Below are 18096 nucleotides of genomic sequence, written 5' to 3' on the forward strand. Positions count from 1 at the left end.
ATTACTACCGTGATGTTTCCCTGTCTTTTTGAGTTCATGCCCATATTTCTTTACCTGAAGTCAGAGTTGTTATAGACACACAATTTAGAACATAGCAATATGCTGCATGGTATGCCTCACCATACTATTTTCATCACTACTACTTTTTGTGCTATCAAGAAAGAAATAAGGGACTTTCCTGGTGGTCCAGTGGCTAAGACTCCCGGTTCCCAATGCAGGGACCCTGAGTTCAATCCCTGGTCAGAGAGCTAGATCCCACATCCTGTAACTCAAAAGTTTGCGTGCTGCAACTAAGACCCAGCACAGCTAAATAAATTTTTTTTTAAATTTAAAAAAAAAGAAATAAAACACTGCAAATTAAACTATAATATTGCCATTGATTATATAATGTATCTAAATTTCAGAGATGGGAAATAATGTATATTTTTGGATGGATAAAATACAATAATAACCTTAAATGTCACATTAATGGAGTGCTGTCTCTCCAGCTTGTTTGTTTCTTTTTTTGGCCATACAGCACAGCTTGTGGAATCTTAGATCCCTGATCAGGGATTGAACCTGGGCCCGCGGCAGTGAAAGCACAGAGTCCTAACCACTGGACTGCCAGGGAATGCCCTCAGTTGCCTTAAAATTCCATGAATTGCTTCAAAATAATCCTGTGATTTTGATGGGTTATAGGTGGGTAGGGGTATTGATGAAATGATTGAATATGAGGTGATAAATCTTAAAGTGGTTGGTGGGTACATAGAGGCTCATTATACTTGTTTCTACTTTCGTATAGGTTCAGATTTTTCCATGAAAAACTTTTAAAATAAAGAACAACCCAAATGAACCTTGAGGACATTATGCTACATAAAATAAGCCAGTTGCAAAAAGACAAATACTGTATGATTCCACTCATATGAGGTATCTGGAATAGTCAAATTCATAGAAGCAGAAAGTCTAATGGTGGTTGCCAGGGGCTGGAAAGAAGAGGAAATGCCAAGTTGTAGAATGGGTCGGAGTTCCAGTTCTTCAAGATGAAAAAGTTCTGGAGATATATAGTGGTAATGATTGCACAACAATGTGAATGTATTTAACACTACTGAACTGTACACTGAAAAATGGTTCAGATGATAGATTTTATGTTATCTGCTTTATATCACAATTAAAAAGAAAGACCTAGAGGCAGAGGCCCCTAAGCATTTGGTTTTCTTTTTCATAGTATCATAGTTCTGGGTACCTAGTATAAGCCCAACAAATACTAGATGATTGTATCCTACTCTAAAATATATTCTCTGATGCCCTATAAACACTCTCTACCATAATCAGTGCAATGTGGATGCAAAACAAAAATCAGAGACAGTGTTAATTCTACTAGTAGAGTTGTTCCTCTTGGCAGGGAAGTTTGTATTTTCCAGGAGCTCAGGAGAAGTATGCTCCATTCAGCTGTATGGGAATGCGAATGGGCTTCCCCGGGTGGCTCAGTATCCACCTGCCAATGCAGGAGATGTGGGTTCAATTTCCGGAATGGGAAGATCCCCTGGCGAGGGAAATGGCAACCCACTCCAGTATTCTTGCCTGGAGAATCCAATGGACAGAGGAGCCTGATGGGCTACAGTCCATGCTGCGTCACACACACATAAGTGCATGTTCTGTATTTGTTGGTGCCCATGTGAGGAGGGCTTCCCTGGTGGCTCAGAGGTTCAAGCATCTGCCTGCAATGCAGGAGACCTGGGTTCAATTCCTGGGATGGGAAGATCCCTTGGAGAAGGAAATGGCAACCCACTCCAGTATTCTCGCCTGGAGAATCCCATGGACAGAGGAGCCTGGCGGGCTACAGTCCCCAGGGTCGCAAAGAGTCGGACACGACTGAGTGACTTCATTTCACTTCATGTGAGGAGGTGGGTGGGAAATGAGTGTGTGTGCATGTATGTGTGTGTGTGTGTGTAGATATGGCTGCCGCTCCAGGGCGTAGGTACACATGAAGTCCTCAAAGATGGAAATGAACAGCCCTGCTCTGGGGAAAGGGAATATTTAGACCAAGTCTGAGTTGGAAATGAAAGAGCACTTTAACTCAGCTGCTAGAATAATCTTCTGAAGCTTGTCTTCTTCTCCACCCTCCCTACCACATCATCATTTCCCTGGTCACAGACTGATATCAGGAGACCCTAACAGACCCTTGGGAACCCCAGCCAGCTTGACCCTGCCCTTGACCCTGCTGCAAATTAGGAAACAATCTTTCAGTCACTTGTTCTCAGAAATCTACAGCCAGGGAGCTAAGATTAAAGTCAAGGAAAACAGGGACAACCAGCGAGCTACTGACAATCTCAACAAGCAGACTGTGCTCTGAGCTCAGATAAGTCACTGGTCGTTGGTTGAGAAGGGAGTCAGAACTTGAGACATCTCCTCCCGCCTCCTACTCTCAGGGTAAGATCTGACCTGAAAAGGAACCTCGGTCTCCATTTCTGAGTAGAAACGGAGATTTCTGATTGTTCATGGTTCTTCTATGAGTTAAAATCCCTGAAGGAGTTTAGATTTTCTTTTTCTTTCTTTTTTTAGAAAACTATTAGTGTGGGGCTTCCCTGGTGGTACAGTGGATAAGAATCTGCCTGCCAATGCAGGGGCCACTGGTTCAATCACTGGTCTGGGAAGATCCCACCTGCCGCAGGGCAGCTAAGCCCATGCGCCACATCTGCTGAAGCCCGTGTACCCTAAAGTCTGTGGTGGTTGGTGGTTTAGTCGCTAAGTCGTGTCCAACACTTGCGATCCCAAGGACTATAGCCCGCCAGGTTCCTCTGTCCATGGGATTCTCCAGGCAAGAACACGAGTCTGTGTTCCGCAACAAAAGAAATCACTGCAACGAGAAGCCTGTGCGCTAGAGAGTAGCCGCTTGCTGCAACTAGAGAAAGTCTGCTCATAGCAACGAAGACCCAGCGCAATGATACAAATAAACAAACAAATAAATAATTTAAAAAAACATTCTACTAGTGCGTTTCTTTATAAAATGTAGGAGAAAAGACGAGATGTCTCTAACCCTGGGCGATGGCTCTGGATCATCACAGTTGCAGTAACACCGACAAATCCGTCTTCGCTGTGCGCCCTCTTCATTTTGACTGAACAGGGTATAAATTTCTTCTTCTGTAAGAGGCACCTTTACCATCTCAATCTGAAAGACATATGCTGGGTCTAATTCAAGTGGTGAGTGGGGGAGGGGAGAACACTCTGGGACCGAGAGGGAAGCAGGTGGCAGAGAAGCAGAGGACAGCCCTCACCTCCTCTAAAACCTTGCGCTTGAGGTAGTGAACGTTGACAAATGTGATGGCATTGCAGCACTGGAAGATCTTCACCCCTGGAATGTTCGTAACCTGTAAGACAAATAAATGTACACTTGAGGGCAATTTTTCAGCTCTTTTATGGAGTAAGGAAAAAAAAAAATCCTTAGAACATCCTGGAGAATCTGTGTTCTTTATAAGCATCAAGAACTAACAAATTCCTCCCTCTGGTTTTCACCCCCTGCTTTCTTCTTTTCCCCTCTTATTTCTTCACACCTCTCTTTTTCTTGGCCCTCCTCCCTCTGAAGTACATTTAAAATTATCCTTAACTGGCTGCATCATTTTCCCCGCCTTTGTAAATCCTTATCTGCAGAGCAGCAGAGAGGAACAAAGGAGCTTAGGTTTTTTTGTAGAAAAACTAAGCAGCAGGCGTGGTCCATCCCATCCTTTGGGCAAAGGAGTGGGACTCATTTGGATTCTTACCTCCCGATAGTCTTGGAAGCTTCTATAAATATTGGTGTTAGGGATCTGACCCAGGAGGAGAATCTTAGTTCTGTAAGGAAATGCATTTGCCTTTAGGTCACAGTTGCTTCACCTTGACATGGCCCACCTCCTATTACCCCAGACAAAATACCTGTGTGACTGAACAGTGATGATGAAGAAGGCAAAAGTTACTGCAACAACTAGTCCAATGTCCAGTCCCAGTAAAATTGCAGACAAGAATGTCACCATCCAAATGAGCTTATGGAAAAGAGGAAGGAAGAGAAAGGGAGACCGTGACAACAAGCAGAATTGAGACAATCACAAGTCCTCTTCCTCAATTCACCTTTATCCTTTCTCTCCTAACACCTAGGATTTAGAGAACAAATTCCACAGCCACATGGACTGATGCTGTCACAAATGATTGGGCCCTAGGGCTGCCTAGCAATTCTTTTATGCATTCTTGGTCACATCTCTCTTTAAAATGTCAGTTTCCGCTTGTGAAAAATTGGGGCAATAATATCTGCTTTATAGAATTTATTGAGATTAGAAATACTGTTTGGAAAGCAACCCAGAACACGGACCAAATTACTGGTTGCTATTTTAAGACCCATGATAGTCATTAGGAATCTTTAACATCCTTTTCAAGCCCCTGTCCCACCACCTACTCCATCTCTCAGCAGGTGATTTGACTTTCATTTTCATAACGAAGATAGGCTGAGGGGGAGGGATAAATTGGAAGGTTGGGACTGACATTTATACGCTACTGTGTATATGGGGAAAGAATTTTTTTAAAAGGAGTGGATATATGTTTATGTATAATTGATTCACTTCGTACACCTGAAACTAGCACAGAATTGTGAATCAACTATACCCCAATAAAAAAAATTTTTTTAAAAAGAAGATGGGTTGAAAATCCCTTAACTGTTTACTCCTGTTTACTGTTTGTTAGTTTCTGCACTCAACCTTCCCTTGTTCTCTCCGGGGCTGTTGGAAGTGCTGTCTCCGCTCCAAAGACTAGAAGCTCTAACTGTATACTGGACCACATTCCCCTCTTAACTTCTCAGGGACCTGGATCCAAAAATGGTCTCTTTCCTCTTCTGGGTCCCTCGCCTCTCATTGCATCACCATCCCCTATCTTTCATTTCTTGCGATTTCCCCTATATGTCCTCTAGTTTTCTTCTCTAGAGAAAAGGGGAGCACTCCATCAGTTACCCTTCCTGGCAAGACGCCCTCTTCTCTTGTTAGGATTTGTTTCCTGTCTCCTGCAATGTAGTTCTATTAACCAGATTAAAAGTCATTCAAATATGCCATGTATGCTGAACCCTTTTTACTAGATCTGTGTGTAACTGCAGCTGCTTAATTACTTCTGTTTTATCGAACTTCATATAGTTGGAATGGGGTCTCAGTATTTCTGTGCACCCAATAACCTTGACTCCCATTTTTTGAGCAACAGCAGAGACGCATCAGATGGTGGGTTCACACTGGTCACTTTCGCGTGTTCTCGTCCTCTCTCTGCAGGCTTCCCCTCCATCCTTCCCAACCTCCCCAGCGCATCTCCACTCACACAGTCATACTGGCTCTGCTTCCACAGACTGGGTAGGGTATAAACAACTTCAAGGTAGGGCAGGACGTTACTCAGGATAATACCAGCCACTATAGCCTGTGGGGAAAAAATAAACCCTGCTTCATTTTCCCTTCATGGGTAAAGCTTCCAAATTTCCACAAAGGAACCACAGAGGCTTGGTCAGCCTTGCCACACAGAGGTATTCTGCACTAATATTTCATACCAATACCAGGTCTGTGCTGCAACTCACTGTCCAATCAAATAACTATTCCCCACATTTTGTCTCTGCTCACCTTTATAATTTATCAGACTCACAAGACACAGTCAGGCCGTGTGACTCACTTGGCCAGTGACAGCTCTCAAAAGCCCCTTTTATTTTAGAGCTTTTGAATGTGGACCATTTTTATTGAATTTGTTACAATATTGCTTCTGTCTTATGTTTTGGTTTTTTATGGCTGCAAGACATGTGGAATCTTAGCTCCCTGACCAGGGACTGAACTCATACCCTGCTGGATTGGAAGGCGAAGTTTTAGCCACTGGACCACAAGGGAAGTCCCCACATGCCCCTTTTAGATTCAGGTCACTGGTTACTCACACAGACAGTGAGAGGAAGAGCAGCCACAGGTTATGATCCTCTCGCCCCTTCTGTTTCCGTGTTGTCACTTCTGGTGTAAGGATGAGGAAAGACCCACAGGGAGGCTGGCTGGCACCTCTGGCCGTTTGTCCCATTCTGTGCCTATTTGACCTTGCTTTGCCTAGTTTGAGTGACATAACCTATGTGACTGATATTGCTTAGAAACCATTCTCAGATGGGAGGACAAATTAGGAGAACGTCCACTCACAGAAATTCTGAAATAGTTTCAATTTGGTGTTTTTTTTTTTTACCCCAAGCCTAATCATGATGTACTACGATTATTTCAACAGTGAGATACCACTGTTTTGGTCCATCACATTAAATTAGCAAATTTAAAACATTGAGGACATTCCATTAAAAATGGGTATTGCCCTTTTGAAAAATAATTTGGCAATATATTAAGAAATACTAGGGCTTCCCAGGGGGTTCTTAGTGGTAAAGAACCCGCCTGTCAATGCAGGAGACTTAAAATATGCAGATTTGATCCCTGGGTTGGGAAGATCCCCTGGAGAAGGGCATGGCAACCCACTCCAGTATTTATGCCTAGAGAAGCCCATGGACAGAGGAGCCTGGCAGGCTACAGTTCATAGAGTCGCAAAAACTTGGACATGACTGAAGCGACTGAGCAAGAAATACTGATTGATATGCTTTCATACAGAACTTTTGTTTTCCCCTTAGAAAATCTATCCTAAATATAGAAAAGGGCAGGTGTACAAAATTGCTCATTGTTGTGTTATTTATAATAAAAAAAACCTCAGATAACCTAATTTAAAATGATTAATAAGTGATAGTAAGAGTATCACATTATATATGAAATTAACAAGAATACCAGACTGTGAGTACAGTTAGATCACAATCACACAAAGTAAAGACTGCTTCCCTGGTGGCTCAGTGGTAAAGAATCTGCCTGCCAATGCAGGATACGCAGGTTCAATCCTTGTGGTCGGGAAGATCCCCTGGAGAAGGAAATGGCAACCCACTCCAATATTCTTGTCTGGGAAATCCCATGGACAGAGGAGTCTGGCAGGAGCCCAGTTCACGGGTTGCAAAGAGTCAGACACGATTTAGTGACTAAACAACAACAGCATACAAAGTAAATACTATCTGTTTATAGAGAATAATATTGGTTAGGTATATGCCAAAATGTTAATAGTGGTTTATTTGTGATTGTGGCTTCAGGGACTGCCACCTCAGTGTGTGACCAATCTATCTAAAAAATAGATTTTTATCTATTATGAATTTCCCAAAGTTTAAAAAGCAAGCATGTCTCCTTTTATAATGGAAAGACAATGTCTTAAATATAAGAAAATGAAGATCAATATTCATAGGGATATAAAATCATCAGGGCCTCAAAGCAGAATCTAACATACTTTAAGAAACATTTCTCATCCTTTTCCTAGCCATCTAGCCAATTAGAACTGATCCCACTCTCGGAAGTGGCTTGGATCCAGGCTTACTCTGGTTTTCTGAGTTTACTCAGTAACCAGTTGGATGCAGCAAGTCAGTAGAGGGGGGAGGAACAAAAATGAAGTCAGCAGAAATTACTTGTTTTCCAGCTTCATCTTCTTACCAGTCAAGAATCTCCCCAAATTTCTGCAATCAGTAGGGAGAAATTCAACTTCAACTTTTACAAGACTTTTGACTTGAGGTGTGGAGTATGAGGGCTCCCGAGGTATCTCAGTGGTAAAGAATCCACCTGCCAATGCAGGAGACACTGGAGACGTGAGTTTGATACCGGGGTCAGGAAGATTCTCTGGAGGAGGAAACGGCAACCGTTCCAGTATCCTTGCCTGGGGAATTCCATGGACAGAGGAGCCTGGCGGCTACAGTTCGTGGGGTCACAGAGTCGGACAGGACTGAATGACTGAGCATACACACAGAGCATGACAGGGAGACAAATCTTTTTCATGAAATATACAATAACAATGTTTACCTTTCTGAATATGAAGATAAAACATGCTCATGTGCAAAGAAGAACTGAATTTGTATATATTTTCCATCATACAAGAGATAACATTTTGGTGTAGCCTATGTATTTTTTTTCCACACAAAACTGGAACAATATTGAATACACTGTTTGTATTACATTTAAAAAATGTATATTGGGTCCCTTGCTCACTAGTTGAGATCCTTGCCAGGATGCTCTACCAATTACTCTCCCAAGAATTTTGCAACAAACTACCCACAGTCCTTCAAAGAAGGAAGGATAGGTGCTTCCTAGAGTGGAGGAATGGGAGGGGAAGCTCAACAGGGAGAAAACAAATGTATACATATGGCTGATTCACGATGTTGTGCTGCAGAAACCAACAGAACATTGTAAAGCAATTATACTCCAATAAAGACAGGAAGGAACCATTCATGGTTTAATCCTCACAGAGAGCCACGGTTATAGAAATTCAGTTATTCCACTGATCAGATTGTGTTCGCATTTTCTCACCCAGCAACATCCTAACTAGATGATGTAAAAATAACGTTCCAGAACATGGTTGGCCAAAAGCAAGGGCTGTTCTATCCCCAACATATTTATAGTAAGGAAGGGCTTACCTGCTTTTATCACTGTGCATGCATGCCTGTGTGCTTGGTCATGTGTGACTCTTTGGAACCCCACTGTAACACACCTCTGTAAGGTGGACTGTAACCCACCTCTGTCCATGGGATTTTCGAGGCAAGAATACCAGAGTGGGGTGCAATCTCCTTCTCCAGGGGATCTTCCCAACCCAGGGATCGATCCCATATCTCCTGCATCTCCTGCCTTGGCAGGAAGACTCTTTACCACTGAACCATCTGGGAAGCCTCACTTTTATCACTACCCTGCAGTAAATTCGGACAGATTTTTATTTGAGATTTTTTTTTAAAAAACTCTGATTTTTCATGCTATAAAGGAAAAATATCACTGTCCAAAGTAAATTAGTGAGTGGCCCACCAAAAATAGACTCCCAAGAATTATAGCTCCAAAGATGCTACATAAGCCTCATTCTGGAGATGACTTCTGCTAGGAATCAGAGGACAGCTTGTGTGATAAACACAAGCTTAATCCCACCCACCATGCATATATTCCATGGCTGGTTTCCAAGATCCCTGAATCACAAGAACCAAAGGCAGCAACAGCCTTAAGATGGTCCTGTTCTACTGAAACGTGATATTCACCAGGTGGAATTGTTGTTTAGTTGCTAAGTCGTGTCCGACTCTTTTGTAACCCCATGGACTGTAACTTGCCAGGCTCCTCTGTCCATGGGATTTCTCAGGCAAGAATACTGGACTGGAGTGGGTTGTCATTTCCTTCTCCAGGGCATCTTCCTGACCCAGGGATTGAACCTGCGTCTCCTGCTTGGCAGGCGAATTCTTCACCAGTGAACCACCAGGGAAGTCCCAAACATGTATATTTGGGATGGGTATAATATTTACAACCACTCCAGCTTAGGGGCTGCTACGTCAGTGGGTAAGCAAGCTGCCACACCAGGAATAAAATCTACTCCCCTGCTGCTGCTGCTTAGTCGCTTCAGTCATGTCCAGCGCTGTGCGACCCTATGGACTGCAGCCCGCCAGGTTCCTCTGTCCATGTGATTCTTCAGGCAAGAGTACTGGAGTGGGTTGCCATGCCCTTCCTCCAGCGGATCTTCCCAAGCCAGGGATTGAACCCAGGTCTCCTGCATTGCAGGCAGATTCTTTACCATTGAGCCACCAGGGAAGCCCCACCTCCCCACCTTAGTACTATCTAAAAATGACTAAAGGGAACACGGAGGACATTTAAAAAGAAATCACGGACACTGGGCATTGACCTATACTGTAACTTAGAACAAATTAATTATAGTCAGTAATTAATGCAACTGGCATATCTAAATGGAAAGTCATCATTCATTTCACACAAAGGGAAGAAATGGCATGGAAGTACATAGAGGCATTCTAGCTGAATACAGAATTAAAACTCAACTTTCAGTGTTGTGAACCGACCAAAAGACAGGGTGGCAGCGGTAGGGGGATTGAGTTCACATGAACGCAGAACAAGGACTTATGGAAACTGTTTAGGAAAACAGATGGCATGAATGCACAATGAGTTTCCAAGCCTGTGTTGGTAATGGGCGTTCTGGCATCTGAAGTCTATTTTGGTCATATTTAACTGAATCCTTACTTCTAAAAGCTTACTTTACAGCTAAAGCAATTTTTAAAAAAAGATTAATGAGGATGAGAAGAATCACAATTGTTTCTTGAGCGCTTATTATTAGCTCAAAACTGTTCTCTCTACATTATACATATTATCGTGTTTAACTCCTAGTCCTATGAGGTGCTGAGTCACTCAGTTGTGTCCAACTCTTTGTGATCCTATCCATGGGGATTCTCCAGGAAAGAATACTGGAGTGTTGAGGTTTGACAGAAAATAACAAAATTCTGTAAAGCAATTATCCTTCAATTTAAAAAATAAATAAATAAAAGAATACTGGAGTGGATTGCCATGCCCTCCCCCAGGGATCTTCCTAACCCACAGATCAAACCCAGGTCTCCTGCATTGCAGGTGGATTCTTTTGGTAGAGGCAGTTATTTTAAAGGAAAGGAACCAGAAATAGCCTGGGGCAACCACTGGAGATGAGCAGAATGCAGTCCCCCTCAGAGAGGCCCCCACCAAGATGTGATCTGACTCAGGCATCTGATCAGGTCTACTTACGTTTGGCAGTTTGTAGAAAAAGCGTGCCATCTTCATCATCAGGAGCAGCATGATGCCTGCGCCTACCAGAGATGCAAACTGAGGAGACAGAGCCAGTTGGGGAGAGAGCATCAGGAATGTACTGGTCCCTGTCTGCGACTGAGGCCTTCTGCTTGGTGACAAGCGTGTCATTTTTGTTTTTGTTTTTTTTCTTAAAAGGGGCTGAATATGTATGACCATCTAACATAAGTGCGTTTTCGGTGAACTGACATTGCTAGTTCTTATCAAAATGCTCAACACATACCAGGTACTCAATAAATACTTAATGACTGAATGTATGAAGGGTTCCTGAAAAGTTCCAGATGGTCTTGGATATACGAATCTTTCTTGCCATAACTTTGTGCTGTGAATCTGAAGTCTCCTCAAATCCGGCCTTCATTTCCTCCGGACTTTAACCTTCCTTGAGTAGTTTTGAAAAGCCTTGGTAGACCCATCACTGCCAGCCCTAAAATCCCAACTGTTCCACCTAACTCTTTTGGGGTTTGCATAGTTTCCCATCTAACAGCTTCAGTGGTGCTTCATCTTAATGCCATGATATTCACTTCTGATTTTTCTACTTTTGTTTCTCTCTGCCTTGATACCATCAAAAAAAAAAAAAAAAAAAGAAAGAAAGGTAACGAACATGAGTCAGGGCTGTTGACAGCAGCTCTGGATCCTGTTCCAGCTGAGTTGACTCCTCTGGGTTCGTACTACTTGGGAAGCAGTGATTCAGATTGTCAAATACAGGTAGAAAGCTAAAAAACATACTTCTCTTTATAATCTTAAGGCTCTCTGGACATAATCTTGAACTCATTGTGTCCTCTGTTGATAAATTTCCATTGGATAAGTCCCTACTTAAACAGAAAAAAATAATACAAAGCAGTGTAATTTCTCATGGTGATAAGGGTGGGGGGGGAGGATAAAACTGTAGCCACAAATCAAAACAATAGCATATACTAACACAAACAAGCAACTTTAAATCTAAACCATTAAATGACCATGCAGCAATGATTGTCTAATCTTTTTTCTCTTTTTTATTAGGTGTGAAAAAGACTTCCTACTGGGTTCTCTCTCACTGCTCACTGCTATTTGCCATAGAAACGTGTTACTGAAAATAACTGCAATGAAATCAATATCCTGCTTCCTTTTTTCTCCACCCTGACTGATACACAGCTAAGGGACCAACCCAAGGTGGAAAAGTTGAACCCTGAGAGAAGAATGTAGGCAGAAGGATTCAGGAAAATGGATCACTGTAACTGAAACTCAGGAAGTTCTCATGGCAAACATTTTATACACTGTGGAACTGAAAAAGGTAACTGAAGCCATAAGCTCCTGCAGCCAGTGTACAACTCAGCCTGTTGCCACATTGAATTTTAGGGTCGAGCTTCAGGCGGTCTCACGCTATAGAAGAAACGGCTTTGCTTAGCACAGGAAAACATATCAGGACTTCTCCTTCCTACTACTTCTATCCTCCAAAGTTTTTTGGATTACTTTTAAGGGAACAAAGACATACAGACACCAAAATTAGCTGTATAAAACCTAGTATAAAATGACGATAAACCAAACACTGAAATCCCATAAATCTAGCTGCTCAGGGAGGCCTGCCAATAATTGTCTGTCCCCCATGGCTGCTTCCCTGCTAGCTCAGCTGGTAAAGAATCCGCCTGCAATGCAGGAGACCTGGGTTCGATCCTCGGTTGGGAAGATCCTCTGGAGAAGGGAAAGTCTACCCACTCCAGTATTCTGGCCTGGAGAATTCCATGGACTGCATAGTCCATGAGACCGCAAAGAGCCAGACACGACTGAATGACTTTCACTTTCACTTTCATGGCTGCACACGCAAAGGAGTGGGCTTTGGGATCGGAGGGCCATCCTTAGTGGCGTTGTGCCTTAGGAGGATGCATGGTGATTCTCAGAATCCCAGACTCAGTGCGTGAACGGGGCCTAGAGGCAGCGAGCATATATTAATACAACTTGACATCTCATAGATGTTTTGCTTTTCCACTTTGATTTTCCATCACTTTTTCAGGCTTTCTTGAACCAAGACTGACCCTACCTTCTTCCCGGGGACTCAAAGCAATGTGAGTTCTCATAAAGCACAGCCACTAGTGACATTAATAGCCTCAGACAACAATTGCTCCACAAGCAGTGGACAGAACATTACCATACACCGACCAGCACACTAGGGACCTGGGGCAGAAGCTCTGTTGTCATCCAGTTTAATTCTCACAACTGAAAGGTTATCCTTATCCCCATCTTACAGATGAGGACTAGAACCCCAGAAAGTGAAAGTAACTTCCCAAGGTCACACATCTAGGAACTACAGAGTCAGGTTTCAATCCACCTGACCAACTGACTCCAAAACCCAGTCTCTCTCCACTGCCCCATCTGCTTTCTCTAAAGAGAATGCAACTCATTTCCTTTTGTGATGATTTATTTCTTTTCTTTTTTAAAAATAATAGCTCATTTTTAAAAGCAGTTCTGGGGGTGAAGGAAGTCAGAAGGAGAAAAACAAATGCATAAATGTGGAATCTAGAAAAATGGTACAGATGAGCCTATTTGCAGGGCAGGAATAAAGACACAGACAGAATGGACACGTACGTGGACACAGACCTGGAAGAGGAGGGTGGGACGAATTGGGAGAGTAGGACTGACATGTGATATATACATACTGGGTGTAAAATAGTTAGTGGGGCGCTGTTCTGTAGCACGGGGAGCTTGGCTCGGTGCTTTGTGATGACCTGGGGTTGGGGAGGGGGTTGGGGATGATCCAAGAGGGAGGGGTTACGTGTATACACAAAACAGATTCATGACAGTGCAGCAGAAGCTAACACAACATTGTAAAGCTCCAACTTAAAAAAAAGAAGGAATAGGGTAAAGCAGTTCTGGGAGCCTGGGGACAAGGCAAGAAGCTCATCCTTGGAAAGCAGGGAACAAGGAAAGGAACACAATCAGAGAGAAGAGGGAAGCACAGGGTCAGAACTGGATCAGCGAGAAGAGGGAGGACAGTTCGGCTGGCCTGCCATCACTTAAGGTTCAGGCCAGGGCTGAAGGGCTGATAGGTTTTGCTGCAACCAGTGAAGACAAGTTTCTAGACAGGGAGAAATTAAAGTGAAATCCAGACGCATTTTACACCGTGTTTATGTATGTCAGACATACATACATACACATGTACGTAAGTGGCTCTTGGTGGCCGGTCATATCAAATAGGTTCAGAGCCAGCCCCTAAGCTTCTCTTTTCTGCAGTCCTGGGAAGCTTTGAAAAAATGAGGGTGTTCTCAGGCAGGCTGAATTAAAAAGTCCCCAGAGGAGAAGGGTAGAGAGAAGAACCCCTGCTAGGGAAGAAGGTGGAGTGAGTCCAGATCAGAAACTCAGATTGGAGGTGGGGAAGCTCAAATGTGGAGGGTCAGGGGCCACGGGCATTCTCTGCTTGAACTGGAGATTTGTCCTGGGCAAGTCGGGGTCTTGGGGAAGACCTTACCAGCATCCTGAGGGACATGCTTCCCTGTGAAGGGTCACTACACCACATAGAGAGATGTCTTTGGCAGGGGAGAACGAAGCCACAGCAGAAAACAGAATGAAAGTCACTTTGCCCAACAGGCTAAAGGCAACTCCAAAGCTGAACGGAAGCCCATCTTCCTTCCCTCCATCTATACATATTCTAAACCTCTCATGGTGATCCAGAAAAGCCCCAGTTCCTCCATCATTTTCCTTCCTGAAGTATTTATGGCACTTTAACATTTATTGTGTTTATTCTGCACTTAATTTTACTTGCATTGTGATTGATTTTTTCCCGACCATGTGCATCATTTCTCCCCAAATTTGTTATGCTTGTATACTAAATAAACAAAGTGTGTGGTCACAAGTTAAAGGGAACTGATGTCTGGAAAAGCTATTTCCATTTTTTCTTATCATAAAATCCTCTTATTTTGACTTCACTTGCATAGAACATCATTGTTTTTTAACAAAACTCATCTTCCTTCTCTGATCAGACAGTAGCGCAGAACAGCTACCCCTTAAAAGGCCAGTGTGTTTGGTAGAAGCTCTCTGACAAAACTCGGTCCACATAAAATCATACAGTCTTACTCTAGACCCATGCTCATACCACTGCCCAATCTTCTTTTATTAGCTTTCACCTGATATTTCACCCATAAACTGTGACACTTTCTCTTTCCCCATTCGAGTTTTGTGTCCATTCTTCTGACACTTTACTTTTTTTTTAAGATTTTTTTTTTTAATGTGGTCCACTTTTAAAGTCTTTATTGAATTTGTGACACTATTGCTTCTGCTTTATGTTTTGGTTTTTTGGCTCTAAGGTATGTGTGGGATTTTAGCTTCCCAGCCAGACACTGATCCCATACCCCCTGCACTGGAAGGCAAAGTCTCAACCACTGGGCCACCAGGGAGCCCCTGACACTTTTCTTTCTGACCACAGCAATTCCTCCCCCTGCTGTGCTGGTGTGGCTCCAGCTTGTCTGTGGCTTCTGATTCTCTGCCTCCTGAACCCTGACTCAGTCCATGGGCTTATTCCAGGTTCAAGTCTGATAGTTCTTTGACACTTATTCAGGCTATGTAACTGAGATGGGCTACCTCTCATGTTGTAAACTGTTTAACTTTTATCTGGTCAGTCTAAAACACTTGAATATTGGACTTAGAAAATCTCATGCCAGAAAACTGGACAGAGAGCTTCCCTTTAAAACTTTGCCATCATTCTTCGTTTCCTCTTCCCTTCCATACACCTGTATATTTAGTTTACTAATTCAGGATATCTGAAGAGGATCTGACCTACACAATTTTCTCTTACACAAAGGCAGAATGAACGTAAATTCCCTAAGCTCACCTAGACAAAGACTAGAGTCTCCTGTCATGTCCTTTGAGGAGTTAGAAAAGTTTCTAGTCCTGCTGTCAGGAAGGTGAGAGTTGTCTTATTACTTTCACTGACTAGGGCTGAGAATGTATCTCCCCATAGAAAAAGATGTTAATAGGTGATAGTTGGTTTACCTGAAATATTATCTTTTAGCTTTATTACATGGAAAGTAGCTTCTTGTGGGCTAATATATAGAAGCCTTTAACAGTAATATTTTTACAGAAAATGATCTTCAAATTCCTCATTGACAGATAGCTTTTAAGACAAAAGCTAAGCAAAAATTAAGCCAAGCATGAGATCCAACAAGCATAATACAAATTCCTCCCAACAAGCATAACTGTAAAACAGCAATATGGTTAAACTAATATAATCCCCTTCTGTGAATATACATATAAATAGACATAATTATCTCTGTATATTAGAGATCAAATTCTATTGCACACACCTGTTGTCTTCCTCCAGTTTTGTCCTGGATAATGGTCCTGGCAACAGCACCAGTAAACACGTAAGATCTGAAAAATGAACTGACGACATTGCAAAGGCCAATGGCTATTAAATCCTGTAAAGAAATGGCAAATACTTTAGGCCCGTTTTTTGTCAAGGAAGAAGGCTGACTTGAGTTTGCACTAAAGTTACACTGTTATTTCTTGTATATGAAGATAAGGTTGTTTGTATCACTTCAAATAACACTGAAAGATTATTGGAAAGAACTGAAGGATGGCAAATTTGATTTCTTCACTTTAGCTAAAGATCACAAGGAAAGCCCTTATCCAAAGTGAGAAAATGAGACTTTTGCCTTATTATTCTCTTTCACTTGATCACTAGGATGACAGAGAGACACAAAGTACTATTTTCTCGCTTCCTTTTATACTATCCTAAAGTCAAAGTGGGACACCAACTGAACCTGGGCCTCGGAGTGAAAGCCTGGGATCCTAACCACTCGGTACCAGCCTACACCAAGGGGCTTGTGAGATCTTAGTTCCCTGACCAGGGATTGAACCTTGGGCCACAGCAGTGAAAGCACCAGGTCCTAACCACTGAACCGCCAGGGAAGTCCCCCTGTTTCCTTTTTGATTTCTAGGGAATGGGCCAAACTCAGAATGGTTAGAGACTTTTTAAAAAAAGTGACAAAGACTATTTCTGGGAGACCAATTGAATTATGTTATTAGCCTAGTTTTGACATTCCACTGTACTTCTTGTTGCGCCATGGTACGTGGTAGACTTCTAAGGACTTGGTGGAAAGGAAGATAAAAGGAGAGCAGAGGAACCCTGCCAACTTAACAACATATGCCTCCCTACCCCGTATCTGTTCTAGAGTAACAACATGCATATTAATTCAGGTAGCTTCAGAGTTAAGGATGTCACACTTCTCAAAAACCTTTGTTTAATTATAGCTCAAATAGTGGTCCAAGCGACTGTCTGGTTGCAGTCTTCATTTTAGCAGAAGGCTCAGGTTAGAGAACAAAGATTAAAGGGTCCAAGAAAGTAATAGAAAGGCTTGTCCTCTCACCTGGTTGGAATTGACGTTATAGTTATGGAAACTGGCAATCTTCCTGCCCAGAAATATGAGCAAAGAGGAGCTCACTAAAGCTAAGGAGAACGATTCTACAAGAATTTCAGTAAAATGGCTCATATCTGGAGTTACAGGAAACAGGAAGCTGGAATAAAACGGTGGAATTATTCCTAGATAGCAGGAATCATTATGGGCACCTCCCCCACTCTATTCTTATCATACCTTTATCATCCATATCAAAAGGCCTGACACTTTTCAAACATATTTATTTAGTTATTTTTGGCTGCTCTACGTTATCACTGCTGCACGTGGGCTTTCTCTAGTTGCAGCAAGCGGGAGCTACTCTCTAGTGTGGTGCATGGGCTTCTCATTGTGCGGCTTCCCTTGTTGCAGAACTCAGGCTCTAGGCATAGGGGCTTTAGTGGCTGCTGCGCTCTGGCTCTAGGGCACTGGTTTGGTAGTTGTGGCCCATGGGCATAGTTGGCCTGCCACATGTGCGATCTTCCTGGACCAGGGATCGAAACGGTATCCCTTGCATTGGCAGGTGGATTTTTTTAACTTTTTATTTTATATTGAGGTATAGCCAATTAAGGGCTTCCCCTGGTGGCTCAGTGGTAAAGAATCTGCCTGCCAAGCAAGAGACTTGGGTTGGATTTCTGGGTTGGGAAGATCCCCTGGAGTAGGAAATGGCAGCCCACTCCAGTATTCTTGTCTGGGAAATCCCATAGACAGAGGAGCCTGGCAAGCTACAGCCCATGGGGTGGCAAAGAGTCGGACACGACTGAGCGACTAAACGACAGCAAACAGCCAGTTAAGAATGTTGTTATAGTTTCAGGCGAACAGCGACGGGACTCAGCCGTACAAGGATTCCCTTCTCCCTCAAGGATTCCCAGGTGGCTCAGTGGTTAACAAATCCGCCAGCCAATGCAGGAGACGAGCATTCGATCCCTGGGTTGGGAAGATCCCCTGGAATAGGAAGTGACAACCCACTCCAGTATTCTTGCCTGGGAAATCCCATGGACAGAGGAGCCTGATGGGCTACAGTCCATGGGGTCGCAGAGTTGGACATGACCGAGTGCTCACGCACTTCTCCCCCAAACTGC

At 43.1% G+C, this 18096-nt stretch overlaps 1 protein-coding gene across 1 annotated transcript in view; it reads right to left on the bottom strand.

Annotated features, from left to right (window-relative positions):
* SLC26A8 (solute carrier family 26 member 8) overlaps positions 1-18096 on the bottom strand; it is an 82740-nt gene that overhangs the window by 9692 nt on the left and 54952 nt on the right. Inside the window, exons 9-16 of the mRNA XM_061146534.1 lie at positions 16991-17138; positions 15926-16039; positions 10596-10673; positions 5302-5397; positions 3889-3995; positions 3738-3807; positions 3255-3347; positions 3017-3148 (exon numbers count right to left, since the gene is read on the bottom strand). Coding sequence (XP_061002517.1) covers positions 3017-3148; positions 3255-3347; positions 3738-3807; positions 3889-3995; positions 5302-5397; positions 10596-10673; positions 15926-16039; positions 16991-17138 — 838 coding nt within the window. The remainder of the gene's footprint in view (positions 1-3016; positions 3149-3254; positions 3348-3737; positions 3808-3888; positions 3996-5301; positions 5398-10595; positions 10674-15925; positions 16040-16990; positions 17139-18096) is intronic.

This window comes from Dama dama, chromosome 7 (assembly GCF_033118175.1).
Source record: "Dama dama isolate Ldn47 chromosome 7, ASM3311817v1, whole genome shotgun sequence".
Taxonomy (NCBI): Eukaryota; Metazoa; Chordata; class Mammalia; order Artiodactyla; family Cervidae; genus Dama; species Dama dama.